The 22,491-nt window shown below is 34.3% G+C and overlaps 1 protein-coding gene and 2 non-coding genes across 3 annotated transcripts; 2 read left to right on the forward strand and 1 right to left on the reverse strand.

Annotated features, from left to right (window-relative positions):
- Positions 1-9,345: 9,345 nt before the first annotated feature.
- Positions 9,346-14,343, forward strand: LOC132605788 (gamma-interferon-responsive lysosomal thiol protein-like). The gene is made up of 5 exons (XM_060319023.1): positions 9,346-9,804; positions 11,532-11,597; positions 11,733-11,873; positions 13,148-13,240; positions 13,860-14,343. Exons 1-5 carry the CDS (start codon positions 9,550-9,552, stop codon positions 14,070-14,072), a joined length of 768 nt encoding a protein of 255 aa, XP_060175006.1. The 5' UTR covers positions 9,346-9,549; the 3' UTR covers positions 14,073-14,343.
- A 480-nt stretch (positions 14,344-14,823) lies between these two features.
- Positions 14,824-14,905, forward strand: TRNAS-CGA (transfer RNA serine (anticodon CGA)). The gene has a single exon. It is a non-coding gene; the product is annotated as a tRNA-Ser (tRNA).
- A 2,689-nt stretch (positions 14,906-17,594) lies between these two features.
- TRNAS-AGA (transfer RNA serine (anticodon AGA)) lies at positions 17,595-17,676 on the reverse strand. Its single transcript has one exon. It is a non-coding gene; the product is annotated as a tRNA-Ser (tRNA).
- Positions 17,677-22,491: the final 4,815 nt, after the last annotated feature.

Genomic DNA, 22,491 nt, shown 5'->3' on the forward strand with positions numbered 1-22,491 from the left:
CATTAGCCCCCCCTAAGTTTCTTTTTATATTTACAGCACATCTAGTATTTATTTTTATTGGCATAATTGATTTGCAAAATAGCATGCCTACATATTTTAGATTAAAGGAATCATTTTTATTCTTACTATCTTAGGAATTTCACTAATACGCAAATATATTTTATAAATAACTCTTTAAGTTTTGAGTCAATTACGCATATCTTTAAGCATAGTTAATAAAAGGATAAAGAAAGTTCACATTAGCTTTTTATTTTATTTTGTTTAGGCTCTTAAATTGCAAAAATCAATCAATATCTCACCATTTGAGTTGTTTCAAATATTTATTAAAATACTGCACAAACCCGCGTTTTCTTCTACTTCATACAAATTTTATTTTAAATAGCATTATTATTTAAAAGTCTTTGCAACATTTATCAGTTTATTTTAATGGCATTTGAAGTTTTCTTTTATGCAAATTATTATATTTTCTACAAATCTCATTCTAAATAGCATTCTTTATTTAAAGCCTTAGCAACTTTTTATAAGTTTTATTTTAAATGGCATTTAAAATCTCCTTTTATGCAAATTATTATATTTTTCTCTAAATCTTATCTTAAGCAACATTCTTATATTTTTCTTAAAAACCTCAGCAACATTTCTTAGCCTTTTTTTTCTTAAAATTTCTAGCATCTTATTTAGCATTAATTAATTAACCTAAGTTTGGCCGGATAACCGTAGTTAACGGATTCTAAAGGATGCCTAACCCCTTCCCTTTGGAATAATATAGAACCCTTACCTAGAATCACACTGATTAAGCAGATTGTTAACAGAGGTTTAGTTAGCTTTACCTTAGTTAATAATTAGGTGCCCTAATTCACCTTAAAATCAATTAGGTGGCGACTCCTTAAAACAAAACAAATAGGAATCACCAATATGTTGTACTCCTGATTTAACCTGGTTAAAATGGGGTATGACAATAAGTATTGTACGAGAAAGAACGCGATAATGGACTTTGGTCATAGCTATGAAAAATTGGGGTGAAATTGTGAAGTGTGGACAAAATAATTAGATGATGCTTATTGTTTTGATATTATGATTGTTATTACGGATGTTGGGAGTTGATATGGAGTATGGAGGGAGGTAGTGTAAATAAAGGAAATGCTGCCCAATTTTTCCTAAAATCAGTAGCGCGTTCTCAAGGTCGAGCAACTAACGTAAATGCGAATTCTCTTTTGAAGGTAGAGACGTGACGCGAAAGGAAAACAAGTGAGCTATAGCTTACCTAAACGACAAGGTATGTGAGGCTAGTCCTTTCCTTCTATGGCATGAATCTTATAGCATGATCTCCCTTCTCCTTCATGAATTCTTAAACACCGGAAGCTTATGACCCTAATTTGCTACACAAGGTAATGAGTTAGAGAACTTAAATGCCAGATGTCCATGATATAATGACTCCCAAAAATGTTCATGACGTCATTCATTGCTTACACTCACCTCATGCCCTATTCCCTTCAAGGTGAGGCAGAATGTTAATGAGTGCTCCATAATGGTATCGGGGAATCATGACCTTACGTCACCCCGATAAAGCATAGTTGTCCTTGAGTGTTCATGCATATATTATGATGAGCATACTGTAATGAGTATATTATGATAATGAGCATATGATGATGACGATACATCGTACCTACATGGTCGGGCAGATACATACACCACTATAGTGGGCAGCTTACACCCCGGACGCGGGCTATGATTATTACACCAATCCGATATGGATGGGCAGCTTATATAAATATATATATATATATATATATATATATATATATGTTTCTTTTGTCATGCATACATGAGATGACGATGAGTATGAAAGTAAGTCAGCATACATTATGTCTTTACGATTCACAGTCAGTTACAAATCTCTAATTATTTCATTGATGCCTCCCTATTTCCCCGTTGTTTATGCCTCTCATACTCAGTACAATATTCGTACTGACGTCCGTTTTCTTTGGACGCTGTGTTCATGCCCACAGGTAGACAGGGAGGTGAACTCGATCCGGACTCCTAGTAGCTGTCAGTGATTGAGAGCACTCCATTGTTCGGAGGTGCCTATGATTATGTTTTGATGTATATGTACATGCATGTTTTGGGCACGATAGGGTCCTGTCCCGTCCGTATGTCTAGTACACTAGTAGAGGCTCATAGATATGTATGTGTGGGTAGTATGGCCTCACGATGTATGATTATACGCATATGCATATTATTATTTCAATGGCCAAAAGGCTTATGCATGAAAAACTACCTATGTTTTCAAATGAAAGACGTTTTCTTATAAATTGAGCAGGATAGATAATAACACGAGGGATGCTCGGTGGTTAGCCCCGGATATTCGTCGCGGCCCCTAGTCGGGTCGTGACACGTTAGGATTCGTTTGGTTCTGTTGAAGAAGAAATGGTTATTTTGGGGGAATTAAGATGGGTTCTGGGCCGGGTCACTTTCGTTGGGCTGGGTGTTTCAAGGAATTGGGCTGAAGTATATGAGACGAGGGGCTGTTTTTAGCCATAACTGGGATTTAAAATAATGACCTCTTTCATTTTGATCATAACCAAATTTTTGTAGAAATGGCCAATTCAACTCAAATTGAAATCATAATAATAATAATGACAATACAAGTAACAGTAAGGGTAGTAGTGGTAATATTATTATTATTATTATTATTATTATTATTAATATTAATAATAATAATAATAATAATGGTAATAAAATGATAATAGCCAATGCCTATAATTGGAGTATGAAAAACGATGATATTAACAAAAGCTAAATTGTAATAAAAATATGAATAATTGTTCTTAAGTTATCAAAAAGGAAAATACATAAAAACCCCCCCAACGTATAGCCAGATTAATTATGACGCACCCAACCTTTGCGGGCGATCTATTACCCCACCCAGTCTTAATTTTTCTGTATTTTTGTACAATTTTTTGACTGACGTGGCAAAAAAAAAAATTGAAGCCCAGTTGCACAGTGGAGAGTGTTGTACACTCTCTGCCACATTGGTGCCACACTGCTGCCACGTCACTGCCACTTTTCCTTTTTTTTTCATTTGATTTTTATTTTATTAATTATATTTACACTAATTAACCTCTAATTAATCATTAAACCATTAATTTTGTCTTCTTCATCACTAAACTCTTCTTTTTCATCACTAAACCCTTCTTCTTCTTCTTCTTCTTCTTCTTCTTCTTCTTCTTCTTCTTCTTCTTCTTCTTCATTTCAAGAAATCCATCAACCCATTTTCTTCCTCCATTAGCACACACACATTCAACCCATTTTCTTCCTCCATTAACACACACACATTCAACCCTTTTTCTTCCTCCATTAACACACACACATTCAACCCATTTTCTTCCTCCATTAACACACACATTCAATTTAATCACCAATCATAAAGAGCTTATTTTCAAGAAACATTCAACCTATTTTCTTCAACCCATTTTTTTCCTCCATTAAAACCCATTTTCTTCAACCCATTTTCTTCCTCCATTAACACACACATTCATTTGAAGGCAAATCAAACACCAAAATATCTCCTCCACCGAAATGGCATTATGTTTTAATGGGTTAGACCCATTTTCATATTGGTGTTGTTGCTGTTGTTGCTCCTGCTGCGGTGTTGTTGTTGCTGCTGCGCTGTGGTTGAGGAGAAATAAGAAGAAAGAGAAAAAGGAGAAAGAAGAAGAAAGAGAAAAATAAATTGCATTTAACAATTGAAATGTGGAAGAGAGGGAGGGTGGGGGTGGGTGAGAGGCTAAAATATAAATAAATTTTAAAAAATTAATTTTTATTAAAATATAAAAAATATTTTTACTGCTTTCACTCGCCATAATTTTTTTTCCACGTCAATCGAAAATGGTACTAAAATACTGAAAATTTAAGACTGGGGGGTAATAGGTCGCCCGCAAAGGTTGGGTGCGTCATAATTAATCTGGCTATACGTTGGGGGGGGGGGGGGTTATGTATTTTCCCTTATCAAAAATATTAGAAGAGCAAAATAAATATTTTGAAGAAAGGCGGGACAAAATTGGGTGTCAACATGCCCCATCTTTTGCCTTCATCAGCATGAAGCGTCTATTTTTCAATTTCGAGCTTCATCAACCAAACATATGCGGGTTCACTAACTGCCCTGATCATATCCATTTTTGCAGCCCATTTTCTTTGTTGATGCTCCATCGTAGCCCCCTCACATCAATTTACAACTATATAAGTATCACTTTCTTTTGTTATTAGAATATAACATATTCAATGTCGAGTAGTAGAAACGCAACTTGGTCTTTACTCCTTCCAAAAGAACCAAATAGCAGTGATGATGAGAGTTCAAATCATAGCAGTTTTTCGAGTGATAACCGTGATTTCAAACTAGACGAGCTAAATCCCAACCTTCTTATAGAGCGTAATGATGATTTCTGTAGTGTGAAATATTCAAATCGGCGAGAATATTATTGTTGTTTACACCGAGAATGGTCACATCGGCTTGTCAAATCAGAACGTCTTGTTCGTGACTTGAAAAATCTCAACGCTCCAATCCCAACAAGGTACTCAATAACCATGCCTCGAGTAGGTCCAGAAACTTGCGAGCTTGCCGTACAAAGGATTAAAAAAGAAAACAACAGAATGCTGACAAGATGTTATAGATTTTACATGCTAAAGTTGGCCGAAGAGCAAGCATCATCAACCGGTAGAGAACTAATATCTACTGAAAAAAGATGTGTCTTAAGAAACTGTCAATATTTTTCTGAGGACGATATTGAGGACTTCTATTCTGATGAAGATTAGGGGTTATTTAAGTTCTTTTAAATTTCTGACTCATGCGGTTAATTTGTATTGTTAGTTTATGATGAAGTCATCATCAATAAGAAAAAAAATTAGTAAGTTTTAAATTTGATTTGATTGTTTAAGTCTATTATTAATTTATAGAGTTAATAATACATAAAAAGTTCAACAATTGATAATTTAAAGAAAAAGCTAAAATAAATTAGTACATAAAGGGTGCAGATTACATTATAGATGAAAGGGTGCAACTAGTAAAAACAAAATACATAGGAATATTAAACTTAATAAACAAAGTAAATAGAAATAATAAACAACAACTAGATAGCACAAATAATCTTCAGGCACTTTACAACGCCAAAAACGACGACCCGAATTATCTGGGGTCCTTGATAATTTTAGCTTACAATAATAACCGCATTCACAAACATCGGGTACTATAGCAAAGTTTGAGGTTTGGGAACTTTGAAACATGTTTTTGGGGGTGCAAAAGTGTGTTGAAGGGGTGAAAATGGAGGAAATGAAGGAGAAGAGTTTGTTGAAAATTGGCTAAGTGTTTTAGGGTTTTTATGGAGGCATATTACGCACAGATTTTGTGCGCAAAAAGACTTAAGTGTAAAGTTACACTTTGGTCCTATCGCGCACAAAATCTGTGCTCGACACCTACTTATGTAATTTTTTTTTTTTTTGTGTTAGTTTGGTTTTTTTTTTTTAGACTAAAAAAGTCGTGGATTCATTGATGAGACCTAAATTGGGTCCGCAACTTAAATGACCTAAAAGTGAGATTTGGGATCAAAATAACCCATTAAATAAAAAGTGACAAAAATACATTTTGCGCACAAAATTAGTGTGCAGTAAAAATTAATTGTGACGGCACCGTTAATTTCTATTGCACACTAATTTTGTGCGCAATAGAAATTACTTTTTGCTCATAGGTACATTTCCCATCAAAACTCTATGAGCTCCTTTTTTTTTATTTGTTTGGTTTAATCTATTTTCTTCACTTCCAGAGCCCACTTATGCCCCTCAAGTTGATGCTATATTGGGAAATGGATTTGGATCGTATGATTTTGTTGTTTTTTGTTGTAGGGCCAAAACCCACCCCACTTTTAACCTTGGGGAAATAATTAGTGAGGAAGGTAAATAGTGACTTAAAGTTTAAAGTTCTTTTGTTATTACATAAAATATGTTTGTATTTTATTTTGTTTGTATTTCTCTATCATAGTTCACTTCTTGATGGATGTTATTGTAGACTTAGTTTTAATTAGGGAGAAGGGGAAAGAAAGAAAACATACCGAGTGAAGAGAGCTCTTTAAATTTTCTGAATTTATTAATTACTCCTATTTTGATGTTCTAAAAAAATTATGTACTCCCTCGTCTCAATTTACTTGGTCACTTTTCATTATACACTTTTATTAAGAAATCATAAATAAGAAGGATATTTTTGCTAATTTATCCTTATCTCTCTTCAATTAATTGAACTACAATCAATATTGGTTACTTTAAAAAACAATTGATGTTAGGTGCAAAGTTGGAAAAAGTTAGTTAATTCCATTTTGATTTTGTAAATGGACAAATATTTTGGGACAAATATTTATAGTAATGCGATCAACTAATATAGGACGGAGGGAGTACATTTTACTTAAATAAAATATTATACTTATATGACGAGTCTCTATTCTCATCAATATTATTTCTATTTTCAGTTCTTTTGTGGATAATTTTGAGATTGTGTAAAATTGATAGGGACCTAAAATCATAATATTAACATAAAATGCACATAAGATAATGTATTAATTAACATAGAATGCACATAATATTATGTTAATATTATATTTTTTTTGCTAATTTATCCTTATCTCTCTTAAATTAATTATGAAAAGAATCTCGACATATTCGAAATAAAATAATGCTTAATTAAGATAATAAAGACTAAAATAACTAATGCCTTGACTAATATTTCTTTATTCTTTGAATATGTTACAATTTGAGCTCAAAATATGTTACACTGCATGAACCTGTAGGCTCTAAATTGTAACATATTCAAAGAATAAAGAAATATCAGTCAAGACATTAGTTATTTTAGTCTTTATTATCTTAGTCAAGGCATTACTTTATTTCAAATTTTTATAATGGCTAAAATCACTTATTTTGGCTTTTTTACCCCATATTGTAGAGTGGATCTCGAAAGATATGAAAGATCTCCCTCCAAGCCGTACACAAAAATGGAATTGTGATGCTGGGATCTTGGGTAGAGACGGGTGATATTTTAGTCGGTAAATTAACACCCCAGGTCGTGAAAGAATCGTCGTATGCCCCGGAAGATAATTGTTACGAGCTATACTTGGTATTCAGGTATCTACTTCAAAAGAACACGTCTGGCTTTTCTTGAACGAATTTGATGATCCAGTGATGCGCCCTCTTTAAATTCACCCAATTGTTGTTCCAATTCGGTGATTAATTTATGTGACCAGCGAGATTTTTTTTTACTGATTTCTTTTATTCCAATCGATTTTTTTTTCCAGATTTTGTCCCATTAGGATCAATTGCATTGAATTGAAATTTTTTCATAATTACTTTAGAACGTCGCATGAGTTATTAATAAACGATAATAAAAACTAAGATAACTAATTGTTATTAAAAAAATAATACCATATCTAAAAATTATTACCACACAATCGCAAATTATCCACAAAAGAACTGAAAATATAAATAATTATTTCCACACGGCTAAAGTGGGGTAGTTTTGGCCCTACAACAAAAAACAACAAAATCATATAATTCATTTCCAATGTAGCATCAACTTGAGGGGCATACGTGGGTCCTGGAAGTGAAGAAAATAGGATAAACCAAACAAATAAAAAATAAAGGAGCTCATAGAGTTTGATGGGAAAGGTACCTGTTAGCAAAAGGTAATTCCTATTGCGCATAAAATTAGCGCGCAATACGAGTTAAGGTATTTCTATCACTTTTTTATTTAATGAATTATTTTGGTTTTAAGTCTCACTTTTTGAGTTATTTAAGTGCCACTCGGTCTAAATTAGCTTTTACATAAAATATAATCTCGACATATTTAAAATAAAATAATGCCTTAATTAAGATAATAAAAATTAAAATAACTAATGCCCTGATTAATATTTTTTTATTCTTTGAATATGTTACAATTTGAGCTCAAAATATGTTACACTGCATGGACCTGTAGGCTCTAAATTGTAACATATTCAAAGAATAAAGAAATATTAGTCAAGACATTAGTTATTTTAGTCTTTATTATCTTATTCAAGGCATTATTTTATTTCGAATATGTTGAGATTTTTTCATAATTACTTTAGAACGTCGTACGAGTTATTAATAAATGATAATAAAAATTAAGATAATTAATTGTCATTAAAAAAATAATACCATACCTAAAAATTATTACCACACAGTCGCAAATTATCCATAAAAGAACTGAAAATATAAACAATTATTTCCAGACGGCTAAAGTGGGGTAGGGTTGGCCCTACAACAAAAAACAACAAAATCATATAATTCATTTCCAATGTAGCATCAACTTGAGGGGCATACATGGGTCCTGGAAGTGAAGAAAATAGGATAACCAGACAAATAAAAATAATGGAGCTCTTAGAGTTTGATGGGAAAGGCACCCTATTGCCCACAAAATTAGAATTTTGTGCGGAAAAGATACTTCTGTCACTTTTTTATTTAATGAGTTATTTTGGTCTCTAGTCTTATTTTTTAGGTTATTTAAGTTGCCGACACGGTCTAAATTAGCTTTTACAAAAAATATAATCTCAACATATTCGAAATAAAGTAATGCCTTAATTAAAATAATAAAGATTAAAATAACTAATGCCTTGACTAATATTTTTTTATTCTTTGAATATGTTACAATTTGAGCTCAAAATATGTTACACTACATGGACCTATAGGCTCTAAATTGTAACATATTCAAAGAATAAAGAAATATTAGTCAAAGCATTAGTTATTTTAGTCTTTATTATCTTAGTCAAGGTAGTATTTTATTTCGAATATGTTGAGATTTTTTCATAATTACTTTAGAACATCGCACGAGTTATTAATAAACGATAATAAAAACTAAGATCACTAATTGTCATTAAAAAAATAATACCATACCTAAAAATTATTACCACACAATGGCAAATTATCCATAAAAGAACTGAAAATATAAATAATTATTTCCACACGGCTAAAGTGGGGTAGTTTTGGCCCTACAACAAAAAACAACAAAATCATATAATTCATTTCCAATGTAGCATCAACTTGAGGGGCATACATGGGTCCTGGAAGTGAAGAAAATAGGATAAACCAAACAAATAAAAAATAATGGAGCTCTTAGAGTTTGATGGGAAAGGCACCGGTCAGCAAAAGGTAGTTCCTATTGCGCGCAAAATTAGTGCCAATTAGTGTTAACTTATATTGTAATTTTGTGAGCAAAAAATATTTCTGTCACTTTTTTATTTAACGGATTAATTTGATCCCAAGCTTCACTTTTTGGCTTATTTGTCACTCGGTCTAAATTAGCTTTTACGTAAAATATAATCACCTGGAAATTTGTTTATTCATATAAAAGACAGCTAGTAATCACATTATTCCATGAATTGCGTGTAAAATTATTATACATGCAAGTTGATCTTTTCTGGCTTTGGATATAATAATGATTCCATTAGCTCAATCTCCAGAAAGTCAAAAACCAAGTTTCCCCCCCAAATTCCTCGTCTCAAAATGGGATTTTCTTTGCAAAAAAGTGTATCATTTTTCCTAGTTTGCTTCCTATGCTTTATCCAATTTTCTCCCATTTCTTGCGAGCAGAAAGTGACCTTGGCTTTATATTATGAAAGCCTCTGTCCTGGCTGTTGTAGTTTCATTGTTAATTATTTACCTAAGATTTTCAAGAATGGGATAATTGATATTGTTGATCTTAAACTTGTTCCATGGGGCAATACAAAGATTCTAGCCAATAACACCTTCAAATGCCAGGTATTCCAATAATAGTCTTTTTTTTTCTTTTCTATACCAGATATTTAGTATTATTACCGGTTGTTCCTATCGCTTCGATTATCTTTTTATCTTGTTGTTGATTCTGCTTCTTTTTTCACCTTTCCTTGAGCTGGGGGTCTTCGGAAATAACCTCCCTACCTTCCGGAGGCAGATACAGGATTTTGTCGCAGAGGGGCACCAATGACCACTGCCTTAATATACATATGTCACTTATTATGTGAAAGTTTGGGGTGCAACACTCTAAAAATTTAATAATTATGCTAACTTATTGGTAAAGTAGTAGTATAAAGTATAAACTTCAAAATTGGAAGAAACGAAAATAGGTTTAGAACGGAAACAAAACAAACTCAAAAAAAAAAAAAATGGAAATAAAGATGCTGCAAGCGAGACTCAAACCTAGGTGTCATATAAGGACCTAAGGGGCACAACAGCCAAATGCACCAAAGCAATGGATATCTCTCAGGGGTCCTTTTAAATACATATACATTCCTTAAGGTATATACATCATATATGTATAGGGTATTCCCGAGGTTAGGGGGGACACGCGACCCCTCCTACTAGGGTGGGTCCGCCCCTGCTACCTTCACAAGTAGGGGTTAGGTTAGCATACATTCTACTCTCCTCAGACCCCACTTGTGGGATTACACTGGGTATGTTGTTGTTGTTAAGTATTGTGGTTGAAAAGAAACATAGTGAGTTAACTCGCACTAGCTGAAAAGGATTAAAAGCGGCGGACCCAGAATTTAAACTTGTAGGTTCTTAGTTGAGAGAGTGGCTTTACTTACTTTTATGCACGTACGTATAAGGTTCGATCCTAAAACATTGGGTTTTACCGAACTCACGAACCCATTGTTGGATTTGCTCACCGGAGCGACATCCATTTTTGGGGACAAAATGACAAAAATGGTCTTTATGTTTGAGGGTAGGTTCAAAGTAGTCCCTTAAGTATGCTCTGAGCGGTTTAGGTCTTTTAAAGTTTGTCAAAAGTTTAAAAAAAGATATAAAAAGAATTTAAAAAAAAAAAAAGCTTGTCAAAAGTTAAAATTTTTGATCTCTGAATATTTAACAATTTGTATTCGTTAATTGCGGAAAAATGAGCAGGAATTTAGCGGGACTAACAGTTGGAGGCACAATTTTTGTAGTTTCTGCTATTTTCGGTCTATTTCTAGAGTTTGGTGCAGCTTTTTGAGGTGTATTTGGGGCTATTTTCTTTTGTGTCTAGTGCAGTTTGTTGTGTTTCATTTTTTTAGAATTTGATGAGACTTTCCTGAGGTTTAAGAATAAATTCTTTTTCCACAGTTCCGTCAAATCTAACGAACATAAAGTGTTGACAGAGACCAAAAGTGTTAACCTTTGACAAATTAAAGGACCAAAACCGCTTAGAGCATACTTAAGGGACTACGTTAACGTACCCTCAAACATAAGCGAAAGTGATTTAACATATAATATACACACACATTAAACAACATGCATCTGCCCAGTATAATTTTCCTCCGAAGGAGTGTCAATTGCACATATGTATACAGTTAGATCCCAAAACATTGGGTTCTGCCAAACTCGCAACCCATTGTTGGATTTGCCCACTGGACCTACATCCATATTTGGGCTATACTTTGACTCACTTAAGATATATTGTGGTTCTTATACATAAGAATAATATCAAGCACAGTTAAACATTTATGAAGTTCTGTTTGTTACTGTTGCAGCATGGTCCAGCTGAATGTTTACTGGACACTGTAGAGGCTTGTGCTCTTGATGCCTGGCCAGATTTGGTAAGCTGCTAGTTAAAATTCCACTTTCTGGTCATCTGTATTTTTTGAGCAATTTACACATAACTCAGTTATGAAAAAATGATTTCGTGACTATGCAAAATTGTAGTTGCATTTTTATGGGACGTTTTGATGCAGAATGAACACTTTCCTTTCATTTACTGTGTGGAAAGTTTGATCTACAATGAGAATTATACCCAGTGGGAAACATGTTTCAAAAAACTGCATTTGAAGGCAAAGCTCGTTACTGATTGTGTTTGCAGTGAGAGAGGGAAAGAGGTAAGTTCTCTTGATTGATTTCATTTTGGACTTTAGCAAATTTCAGATCTTTTGTTTCTCATTTTTGCACTATATGCTTAATAAATGTTGAATATAAGAATATGAAAAAGAGGAATTTCTTCGAACGAACTATTGTTCTGCAAGCAGATACACATTCCTGAACATACTAGCTAGCTTTGAAGAGGAGGAGAGTTATGAATCTGTCTATACAAACAAAAACAACGTACCCAATGAAATCCCACAAAGTGGGGTCTGGGGAGGGTGGAGTGTACGCAGACCTTACCCCTACCTTGGGAGGTGCTGTTTCCGATATGAATCTATCTCTACAGAAGTAGATGAATTTTAAAGTGTTTTTTCACGAATATAAGGTTAAATATACAGTCATAAACAAGAAAAGAAATGAAAGCAAAGTGAAGTAGTCTCTGTAATGTCTTGCTTCATTATCATAGTAATAGTTATAGCTCCACCCATTTCGGAAGTAGCTCTTCTTTTTCTGTTGTGGACATGCCCTTCAATTTGTTGGGAAAAATAACACACCAAAAACAATGTTCACGGTAAATTATAGGAATAACAACAGATACCGTGATATGGTAATCAGCGAGAATAAATGGAGAAGGCCATCAATATTTTAACAATGGAAAACCGTTCAGAATAAGGAAAAAAGTACGGTCTAAGGTGACTTTTGCCATGTTTTTGTGCCCTTTGATTGATGATCTGCCTCTGTGTTCTAAAGTTCATTGTTGAGGTCCCCTTTTTATTCTTTTTGGGTTATCCAAGTGGCTAATGCTTTGAAATTTAGGTAAAGAAATTCTTTGCGCTAGGGCCTAGGAGATGTGGACGCTTGCTAGTTAAACTGTAACCCTATTCTCATGACTCATGGGAGTAAAATAAAGAGGGGAGGTGAATCATATTAGTGAAGAAGTTCAAGATGAAAATGTTGATATAGTGGTACAAGTACTTTAGAAATTTCTAATAAAAAAACAAAGTATTCCTCATTTCGTGCTAAGCTGAGATCAAAAGGTAATTAAGTTACTCGTTTAGAATGAGATTAATGGAATTATCTAGTGATAATTGGAACCACAGTCCTCTCTCCTCAGCATCCATTTGTTTGGCTTGGTATCCGACAAAAATAAAAAAATAGATTTGGAGCTTATGAGAAGCGAACTTGATATGCAAAGAACTCTAATTGAACAAATTTTATTTGGTATGATGGTTTCTGTCTTATAGTAGTAATATATCTGATGTTGTGTGAATTACTTGAATCTTATGTGCAGCTTGAACTACGTTACGCGGCAGAGACAAGTGCCCTTCAACCTCCACATAAATATGTGCCATGGGTTGTTGTTGATGGCCAACCACTCTATGATGTAGGTTTCTTTCTCCTCTATATTTCAGAACTTGCATTGTTCATTATCTAGTGTTGTAGTCCCTTCCTAGCATTGCCCTGGATAAATATTTCATAACTATAAGAAAGTGCCAGCAAAAAATTACTACCAGAAATCGCCAATTTCCGTTGGATTTGGCTCGTCAGTAACGTTTCCTACGATTTTTCCATCAAAAATCCCTAACCGACGAGGCATCTTTTGGAGATTAACAATTTTAATTCACTTTACCTCTGAAATTTGCCTCTTGCTATCAAGAGTTCCTCAAAAGTCTTTTCTATATCTCCGTGCTTCCCAGAATTTTGTTTTGTACGATTTGTGGGGGGGGGGGGGGGGGGGGGGGTTGGAAGTTCTGTAGGTGATGGTCGTGATCACCAGTTATGGTGTCGCGTCAGACAATCCAAAGGCTCTGTTGCCCGAATCTTCAAAAATGCTGCCAGGTGCATGTTGGATCCTCTAAAAGTAGTGCATTATTGGAGGATCCAACATGGGTGCTGCAGTTTTTTTCAGTGAGTCTGAGCAACATAGTCCAAAGGAGTACTGTCAGGCCCGAAAAGTATTTTTCTTCTCGTGCGATGACAATGTTAATTTTTCATTGTTGCAGGACTACACGAACTTCATAAGCTACATATGCAAAGCTTACAAAGGAACTGCTCCAATCCCTGGTTGCAGCTCATCTTCCAGTGTCATTAAAATGGGAAGGAAATTTAATCCTTTCTGTTTAAAGCAGTCAGCAATATCCGAGTCATCCACTATAAGTTCAACTATCACATCACGGGCAAGCCGTGCTAAGCTGGCTGCATCTGTATCTGCATAATATAGAGCTCCTTGATGCTGGTTCTTTTTATGAAATGATGAGTTGGTGAATGTATCTGTAAAATATGTATCATATTTGGATGATAATGAAGGTGTTCAGTTCTCTAATCAGCTGTTTATAGGAAATGTTGTAAATTGTAATAGTATGAGAATCTGATATAAGTGGGATGTGGGAATAGAAAGTATATGGATATTTGTAAGTTGTCTACATGAAAGCAGCCACGTCTTGAGTCTGCATTTTAGCAACTATATAGAAGAATTCAAGATCTAAATTCAGTGACTTTAGAATGAGGTAATCTTATTTATATACTATTTTTAATCTTTTTTGCATATAAGTACATAGTTTAAGCTGGAGTTGATGAATTCAGTTGAACCCATAAAACAAGTTTTTTTTGTTTCCCACTTGATTTCTGATATCCATTTTAGAACTCGATTAATTTGAATTCGCGTTGAAAATTCTCAGTTGTGATAAAATGTTCCCTACCAAAGACAATCCTCTCATTAAAAATAGAAGAGTATTTTCGCTACCGCCTCTGATGGTTACGACTTTACAATCATTCTAACTTTAGTTCCATACTACATGTTTCAACTACCAATATATCTAATACTCCAAATTTTATGTTTTCTAAAAAAAAAAAAAAAAAAATTATCTTGTGTCTATCCTTCCGACCTTCACATTGATGTGTGATTCGAGTCTTTGAGTCAACTAATCATAGATCAAGAAAGTAACAAAGCAAATTAGCATGAACAAAGTCGATATGTCCGAGTGGTTAAGGAGACAGACTCGAAATCTGTTGGGCTTTGCCTGCGCAGGTTCGAATCCTGCTGTCGACGATTCATTTTATTATTTTCTCCCCAGCTATGTTTCAGATTGGGTATATATTTATAACCTGTTTCGTCATGTTTCAGATTGGGTATATATTTATAACCTGTTTCGTCAAGTTAAAATTCTTTATTTTAAAGAGTTGAGGTGTTTAACTAAATTTTTATTTCACAAAATAAGTGCTTTTAAATAGTAACAGAAGTTAGTTTTCCAGAATCTAAGAAAATTGATTTTTCCGGAAACACTTTTGAAAACTTGAGTTAAACACAAAATGTTGCTCAAATATTAGTTTTGATATTAGTTAAATACAACTGTTGATCTCTTAAAGTACTTTTGATAAAAAATATTTTCTCCCCAGCTATGTTTCAGATTGGGTATATATTTATAACCTGTTTCGTCAAGTTAAAATTCTTTATTTTAAAGAGTTGAGGTGTTTAACTAAATTTTTATTTCACAAAATAAGTGTTTTTAAGTAGTAACAGAAGTTGTTTTCCAGAATCTAAGAAAATTGATTTTTCCGGAAACACTTTTGAAAACTTGAGTAAACACAAAATGTTGCTCAAATATTAGTTTTGATATTAGTTAAATACAACTGTTGATCTCTTAAAGTACTTTTGATAAAAATTATTTTTAAAAATAAGTAAATTTTGAAAATTTGGCGAAATAGGTTATTACCCCATGATCATTTCCATTCATTCCTATACGGAAGCAATTAGCCATGAAAAGAAATTTCAATCACATGAAACATTTTTTTTAACCTAAGGAGATCTTTGAGTTTTTTTTTTTTTTTTTTTTTTTTTTTGTGTGTGTGTGTGTGTGGGAGGGTGGGGGGGGGGGGGGGGGAGGGGTTATTTTTCTCATCTTCAAGGTAGAGATATTTGCGAGTAAAATGCTCTCGAGGTTGTATTTGTTCTATTTCATCTCATGAATTCGAGGACGATAACGCATATGCTTTCCAAGCTACATTAATAAAAATGAGGTTCAAACTACTAATTCATTATAAGTGCACTGTACAATTTTAAGTCCATGGCTCCAAAAGCAAGAAACCTTTGAAACAATTAGCCAAAAACCTTCATTCACCAGGTAACTTAGTTCACAAAGCTTCAATAATAACCAAATGTCAAACATTTATTTCCTGTTTTTTCATAAAATTACCATATGTCTATCCTTAGAATGTAATCGTTCAAAAATGGTATTTATATGTAGGGCTGGGCTTAAATACTGAAAATCGAAAAATTGAACCGAACCGAACCGAACCGAACTAGTTTGGTTCGGTATTCGGTGTCCACCTTCAAAAAACCAAAACCGAAATAGCCGAACTGAACTTTGACGAAACCGAACTGAAGAACCAAAATTTAATACATTACCCAAAAAAATTAAAATAGACCACGCCCATTAAGATTAAGCCAAAAAAAACCTAATTGTAACAAGCCCTCTTTTGCTTTTGTATCCCTGATTTTCCACTTCAATTGAGAAAATCAAATATCTTTAACAAAGAAATGTGACTAGGATGTGTCTTTAGGATTAATGTATGTCCTTTATGTGTTTTCTTAATTATTCTTACTGTATGTATATAACACCTAGTAATCATATATTATTGTTATGGTTTTCTATTCTTGTGTATCCTGTTTGTTTGATTTTGATTTTAATTTGTCAGTTTTATGTTTTGTTGCTTTTGAGAATATGAATTAGTGTAAATGGAATCGCTTCTAATATCATATAAAAAAAACGAATTGAAAAAACCGAAACCGAACCGAACCAAACTTCAAAAAACCGAAACCGAAAGAACCGAACCGAACTAGTGGTTCGGTATCCATCTTCAAAAAACCGAAATCGAAATAACCAAATCGAAGTTCGATAAAACCGAACCGAAGAACCGAATGCCCACCCTACTTATATGTTATCTGATAAAGCAATATAGCAAATATATTATTTATATACCTAGAGATACAGTTTATAAGCATATACAATAGACTAATTATTGTCGCCTTATTATGTTTCAAGTTAGTAAACAACTTCTAATAGCAAACGAAGATAAAGTTAAAAACCCTTGCAAACATATAGTGAAGCAGTGGCAGGTTCATAGCTTGTTTGATCAAGCTTCTAAAATCAGCTTATTCTGACAATTAATTTTTTTGAGAAAAAAGTTTTTTTTTCTCAAAAATGCTTTTCAAAAAAGTACTTTTGGCGAAAAGCAGTTTATGTTTGACCGATTAAATTAAAAAACACTTTTGAGCAGCAATTAGTATTTGACCAAACTTTTAAAAAGTGTTTTTAAGCGTATTTTTTTCAAAAGAGCTTTTCAAAAAGTATTTTTGGGCAGAGGCTATTTTATTTAGCTTCTGCTACTCAGTAGAAACATTTATTTTCTCTCAAAAGCTTGGTCAAATACCTCACTTTTTTAAAATAAGAATTTGTTCGGAAAAAAAATAATCACTTTTTGGAAAAAATTAATCTTTGTCAAACAAACTATCAAAGTGAAAATTAAGAATTCATGCAGCCTCGTTGTAAAAATCTATAAACTTTAAATTAGTGAAATTTATAGAAATCTATAAACTTTGAATTAGTGAAATCTATTATATGAAATTGAGGATAATTAGCATTATCTATAAACTTTAAATTCTAAATTAGTGAAGTCTATCATATGAAATTGAGGATAGTTAGCTTCAAAAAGATAAAATTAAAAACAGACAAAAGGTGCGTGAACGGCAGGATTCGAACCTGCGCGGGCAGAGCCCACATGATTTCTAGTCATGCCCGATAACCACTCCGGCACGTCCACTGGATGAAAGGTCAGCGCTCAACAACTGGTATTTCCCATAGTATTATATTCGGTGAGTAGCATTTAAAGCAAAAAGTTAGAAATATGAAAAACCGCAAATTATGCAAGAACTTAGGGCTCGTTTGGTTAGAAAACAAGTTATCCCGGGATTATTATTCCACCCTCAATGTGGGATAAAAAAATACTATAATCCCGGGATTAGTTATTCCGAGTTTTTATTTCAACCAAATGTGGGATAAGGCGGCACTAAATTTTTATCCCAGGATTATTTTTCCTAATCCATCATACCAAACGAGCCCTTACACTTGAATATTCCAATTATTATGGAGATCTGTCCTAACTATATAGCGGATATACCAAATACAAGGTAACATGTTAGTGAGTGCTTAAAGTACTTTTAAGTGCTGAAAATTATTTTATAAATAAGTAGTTACGTGTTTGGATAAAAGTGATTAAAGAGTTTTTAGAAGTAAGGGTAGTATTGGAATTAACAGAAAATATAAGGGATAAAAGGGTAAAGTTGTTGGTCAAACCAAAATGGCTTTTAAGCCCCCCCAAAAAAAAAGTTGGGGTTGAGCAACTTCTTAATTTTGGCTTATTTTAAGCACTTTTTAACTTAGAGCTTGTTTGGATTAGCTGAAAAAAGTGGCTTTTAAGCATAAGTGCTTAAAGTACTTTTTAAATGCTGAAAGTTATTTTATAAATAAGTAGTTACGTGTTTGGATAAAAGTGCTTAAAGGGTTTTTAGAAGTAAGGGTAGTATTGGAATTAACAGAAAATATAAGGTATAAAAGGGTAAAATTGTTGGTCAAACCAAAATGACTTTTAAGCGGAAAAAAATAAGTTGGAGTTGAACAACTTCTTGGTTTTTGATTTATTTTAAGTACTTTTTAACTTAATTTAAGATGTTTTACCAAACACCCAAATAAGTTAAAAATGGCTTATAAGATAGTTTGACCAACTTATCAGCCAATCTAAATGGGCTCTTAATTTAAGTTATTTTCTATTTTTGTCAAACATTCAAATAAGTTAAAACTAGCTTATAAGCTGGTTTGACCAACTTATAAGCCAATCCAAACGGGCTCTTAGTGTCGAATTTCAGAATCATCACTTGTATTAGGCTGTTGCAAAGAGAAGGGGATTGACAAAATGCTTGATGCTCCGATCGAAAACAAATCAGTGGGGCCATGCCGGTACGACTGAATATGTGTTAGAAAGGTCGATCCCTCCCCTACGACACCAAAAAAACCGACACAGCAAAAGGTAGGAGCCAATAAATGTTGTAAAAATAATTTGAATATCTCAAAAAGAAATACTTTTACTAATAGCTAGTTTCATTAATATTTAGTTAATGGCTCTTTAATATGCTAATAATTTGGTAATACTATAACGTTGGTTTTAAAGCTTAACAGACCATTTGATTGGTCATTGAATTCAAAGTCTTGCAAAATATAACAGATGATTTAAATTGTTTTGAATGGGCTTTACTGTGTCTTGAATGATCATTGCTATGCTTTTAAGAATTGGACGTATTCAATATTATTAAGATGGCTGTATTTTACCACTTGGTTGGTTCTTCTACCATCATATATAGTCCCAACCATTTTGTGCGGAGGGGATATGAGATAAAAGATAAATTTCTTCTTTCTATATTTTATTATGCTGGGTTTTCTATTTTATGAAATTTTTATTAGTTTCTGGTTCCTAGTTTTGTACTAGAAGAACTTATTGAATCTTGGGGATACACTCATACCGGGTGAAATATCCTTACGGACAGTGTCTTCGAACATACCTCAAGCTTGCAAGAGTTCCTTACAGTGTTCGTGATCATATATTCCGTAAGATTTCTAACAATCTTAAGGATATTTTCTTACTACATTCTTATGGAAAGTACTAAAAGTTCTTTATGAATAAAAGAAACAAAACAATGCAGTTGATAGAAAATAAATTAAAGAAGCGAAGGTGTAGTTACCAAAGAACGTGGTTGTAAAAGCAGTATTTGCATTTGGAGATTCAATAATGGATCAGGGAATAATAATTATATTGCAACTGTTGCAAAGTGTAATTTTCTACCTTATGGTAAGGATTTCAACGTTGGTGGTTCTGGTGGGTGGACTTCCAATTCTGTTGGTTGGCCTAAGGGCAAGGGTTCAGGTCTGGTGGTGTTCTTGAGGGGTATTAAACGGAAGGTATTTGTAGGTATTTGTAGCTGACGAAGGTGAGGAATGTACTAAGAAAAGCAGTGTTGTGGAGAGTCCGGAACCAAAATGCCCCAAAAAAAATCATTTTGAACAAAATACTCCAAAAAAAAAAAATGTTACAAAAGTACATTTAGCGTAGTAATTTACTGCGCTAAAGCACTTCACGGAGACGGAGCCGCTAAATGCTATAGCGCAGTATTTTACTGCGCTATAGAAATCTTTCTCTCAGCTATAGCGCAGTAAAATACTGCGCTATAGGACTCCGCCATTTTTCAAAACATTACATTTTCACTCCTTTTTACGTAGTTTAGCCGTATATTGATCATGCTTTGAGATTCCGGAACTTCAATATTTTATATAGAACTCTAGTTATATTTGTACAATTAATAAAATAGGCTCAACAAATCAAGAATACGCAATACTTTGGATTGTCGTTTTAGTGATTGAAAAGTGCTCGAAATCTTTTTTTGTTTGAAGACTTGTAGTCATTAGCTTTAAGTTATTTATTTTTTAGGGTTTCGTCTTATTTTTAAATTAATGCTTAACTTTATTTCGAATGTGTCACTTTTTTTTTTTTATTATCAATTTAGGATGTGAAACTATAAATAATAATTAAGACTAAGATGATATTTATAAATATGCAAACAATATATAATATTTACGATAAATTGTACAACACTAATGTATATACACTATCGAGAATGGGTCCCACATATAATATGCCGGAGACTATCCCTAGGCCTAAGGCTCATACCATCCCCACCGCCCTCGCCATCGTCTCCATAGCCCTTTTTCCTCTTAATAATCGGGCGCTCTAAGTCATGATCATCTCTTCTTCCCCTAGCCCTTGCGCCCTTAACTAGAACGTGTTTCTTCTTGGGATCTAGTCCCGCTGGCACACTCAGAACCTCAGGCTGAGCTAGGTCTGGAAACTCGACCTCTTCCTCGTCTGGAGTTGCCACCGTGGACGCAGAAGGATGAACCTAAAAAATATATAATAATTAGTACCATTTCTTATTTATATTGAATACATTAACGTTATTTATTTAATCAAACCTGTGTGTCAACGGGCGCCTGAGTAAGCTCCTGAGATGGGTCTGTAGGCTCCTGAGATGGGTGCGGTGGTGAATATGAGGTAGTCTCCTGGACGAGATGCTGTTCGAAGTTCAAGTAAAGGTTATAAAAATTAAATAAATATTTACCTTATATTGAATAAAATTAGTTTTAAGTAAAAAAACTTACATGCGCCTCGGTAGTCTCATGAGAAGACACCTCTGCCTCGGCATGCTGATGAGAATGCTCCTGAATGGGTAGCTCCTGTGGACCCCTACTGGCGCCGAATCCTAAAATATGAAAAAAAAAAATGAAATAATAAGTAACATACATATTTAAAATAAGTACTTTAAATAATCAAATATGTATATTAAATACTGACCTTATATTGAATAAAACAAATTTTAATAAAAAGCTTACCTGTGGCTCGGTAGTCATATGGGAAGACATCGCTGGCTCGGCAGGCCCATTAGAAAACGCTTGAGTGGGTGGCTCTGGTGGACCCGTTGGCGCCGAATCCTAAAATATAAAATATTACTAAATAATGAGTAACATATATATATTTAAAATAAATAATTTTAAAGGAACAAATAAGTATTTTAAATACTAACCGGGATCAAAAACTCATCGAAGTCAAGAATCCTGGCTCTCTCTAAATTCCTCACAGGCCGCTCATCAGCTAATGAAGCGCGTAATGCCGCCCAATCAACGTTATCACGCTCTTCCATGTATGCATTCTGGCTCGGCTGTGATGAAGACCCGGGTATCTCAGCAAGTAAGAGCGCCGGCGTAAACGTAGGTGAGTCCCCAGGTGAGCTGGCACTGGCCTGGAACGGCTGCGGATGGACTAGACCGTGAACGCCCTCTGGAATGGGATCGGCTTCATCCGCCTCATCTACGAGATGGTGTCCTCCACCACCAGGTCCTCTAGCAGCAGCGCCGCGTCCTCTACGCGCACGGCGTCCTCCGGCAGCACAGCGTCCTCTGCCAGCACGGCGTCCTCCTCTTGGAGCACCCGGTCCTCCTCCTGGCGCTGCCTGATACTCAGCCTCCGAAACAGGCTCCTCCCTGCGCCTAATCTCGTCTGCCTGCCGGATACCATCCTCGGATATCCGTACCATCTCCGCGGCAAGCCCCGCAAACCCATAGTAAGGCATATGCTCTAACCCCAAGATGTGTAAACGCTGTACGGCCACCAGCTGCATTTGTGTTCAACAGAAAAAAAAAGTTTATTGTTAAAACGTAACAATTAATGCAATTAAATAAATCTAAATACGATAAACTTACCAATGCCTCGTACTGCCCCGTGAGTGCTGAGTATCCTACATCCCTAGGGGGACACAAAGCTGGGTTGCCGATCAATCGGCGTGTGATCTGATGATACTAGCGCATGTAATGCTCAATGGGAGTCTAATGGCCGACCACCGCTAAAGTGCCCAACCTGTTCTCCCAACGGTGGAGCTAGACATCCATGAAAGCCAGAAAATCATCATCAACGGCAGCCCGATCGTTCCGCTGGTAGTGTCGAAGCTCATGACGGACGTCAGGGGGTATACTCCGT

Source organism: Lycium barbarum, chromosome 8 (genome assembly GCF_019175385.1).
Source record: "Lycium barbarum isolate Lr01 chromosome 8, ASM1917538v2, whole genome shotgun sequence".
NCBI classification, from domain to species: Eukaryota; Viridiplantae; Streptophyta; class Magnoliopsida; order Solanales; family Solanaceae; genus Lycium; species Lycium barbarum.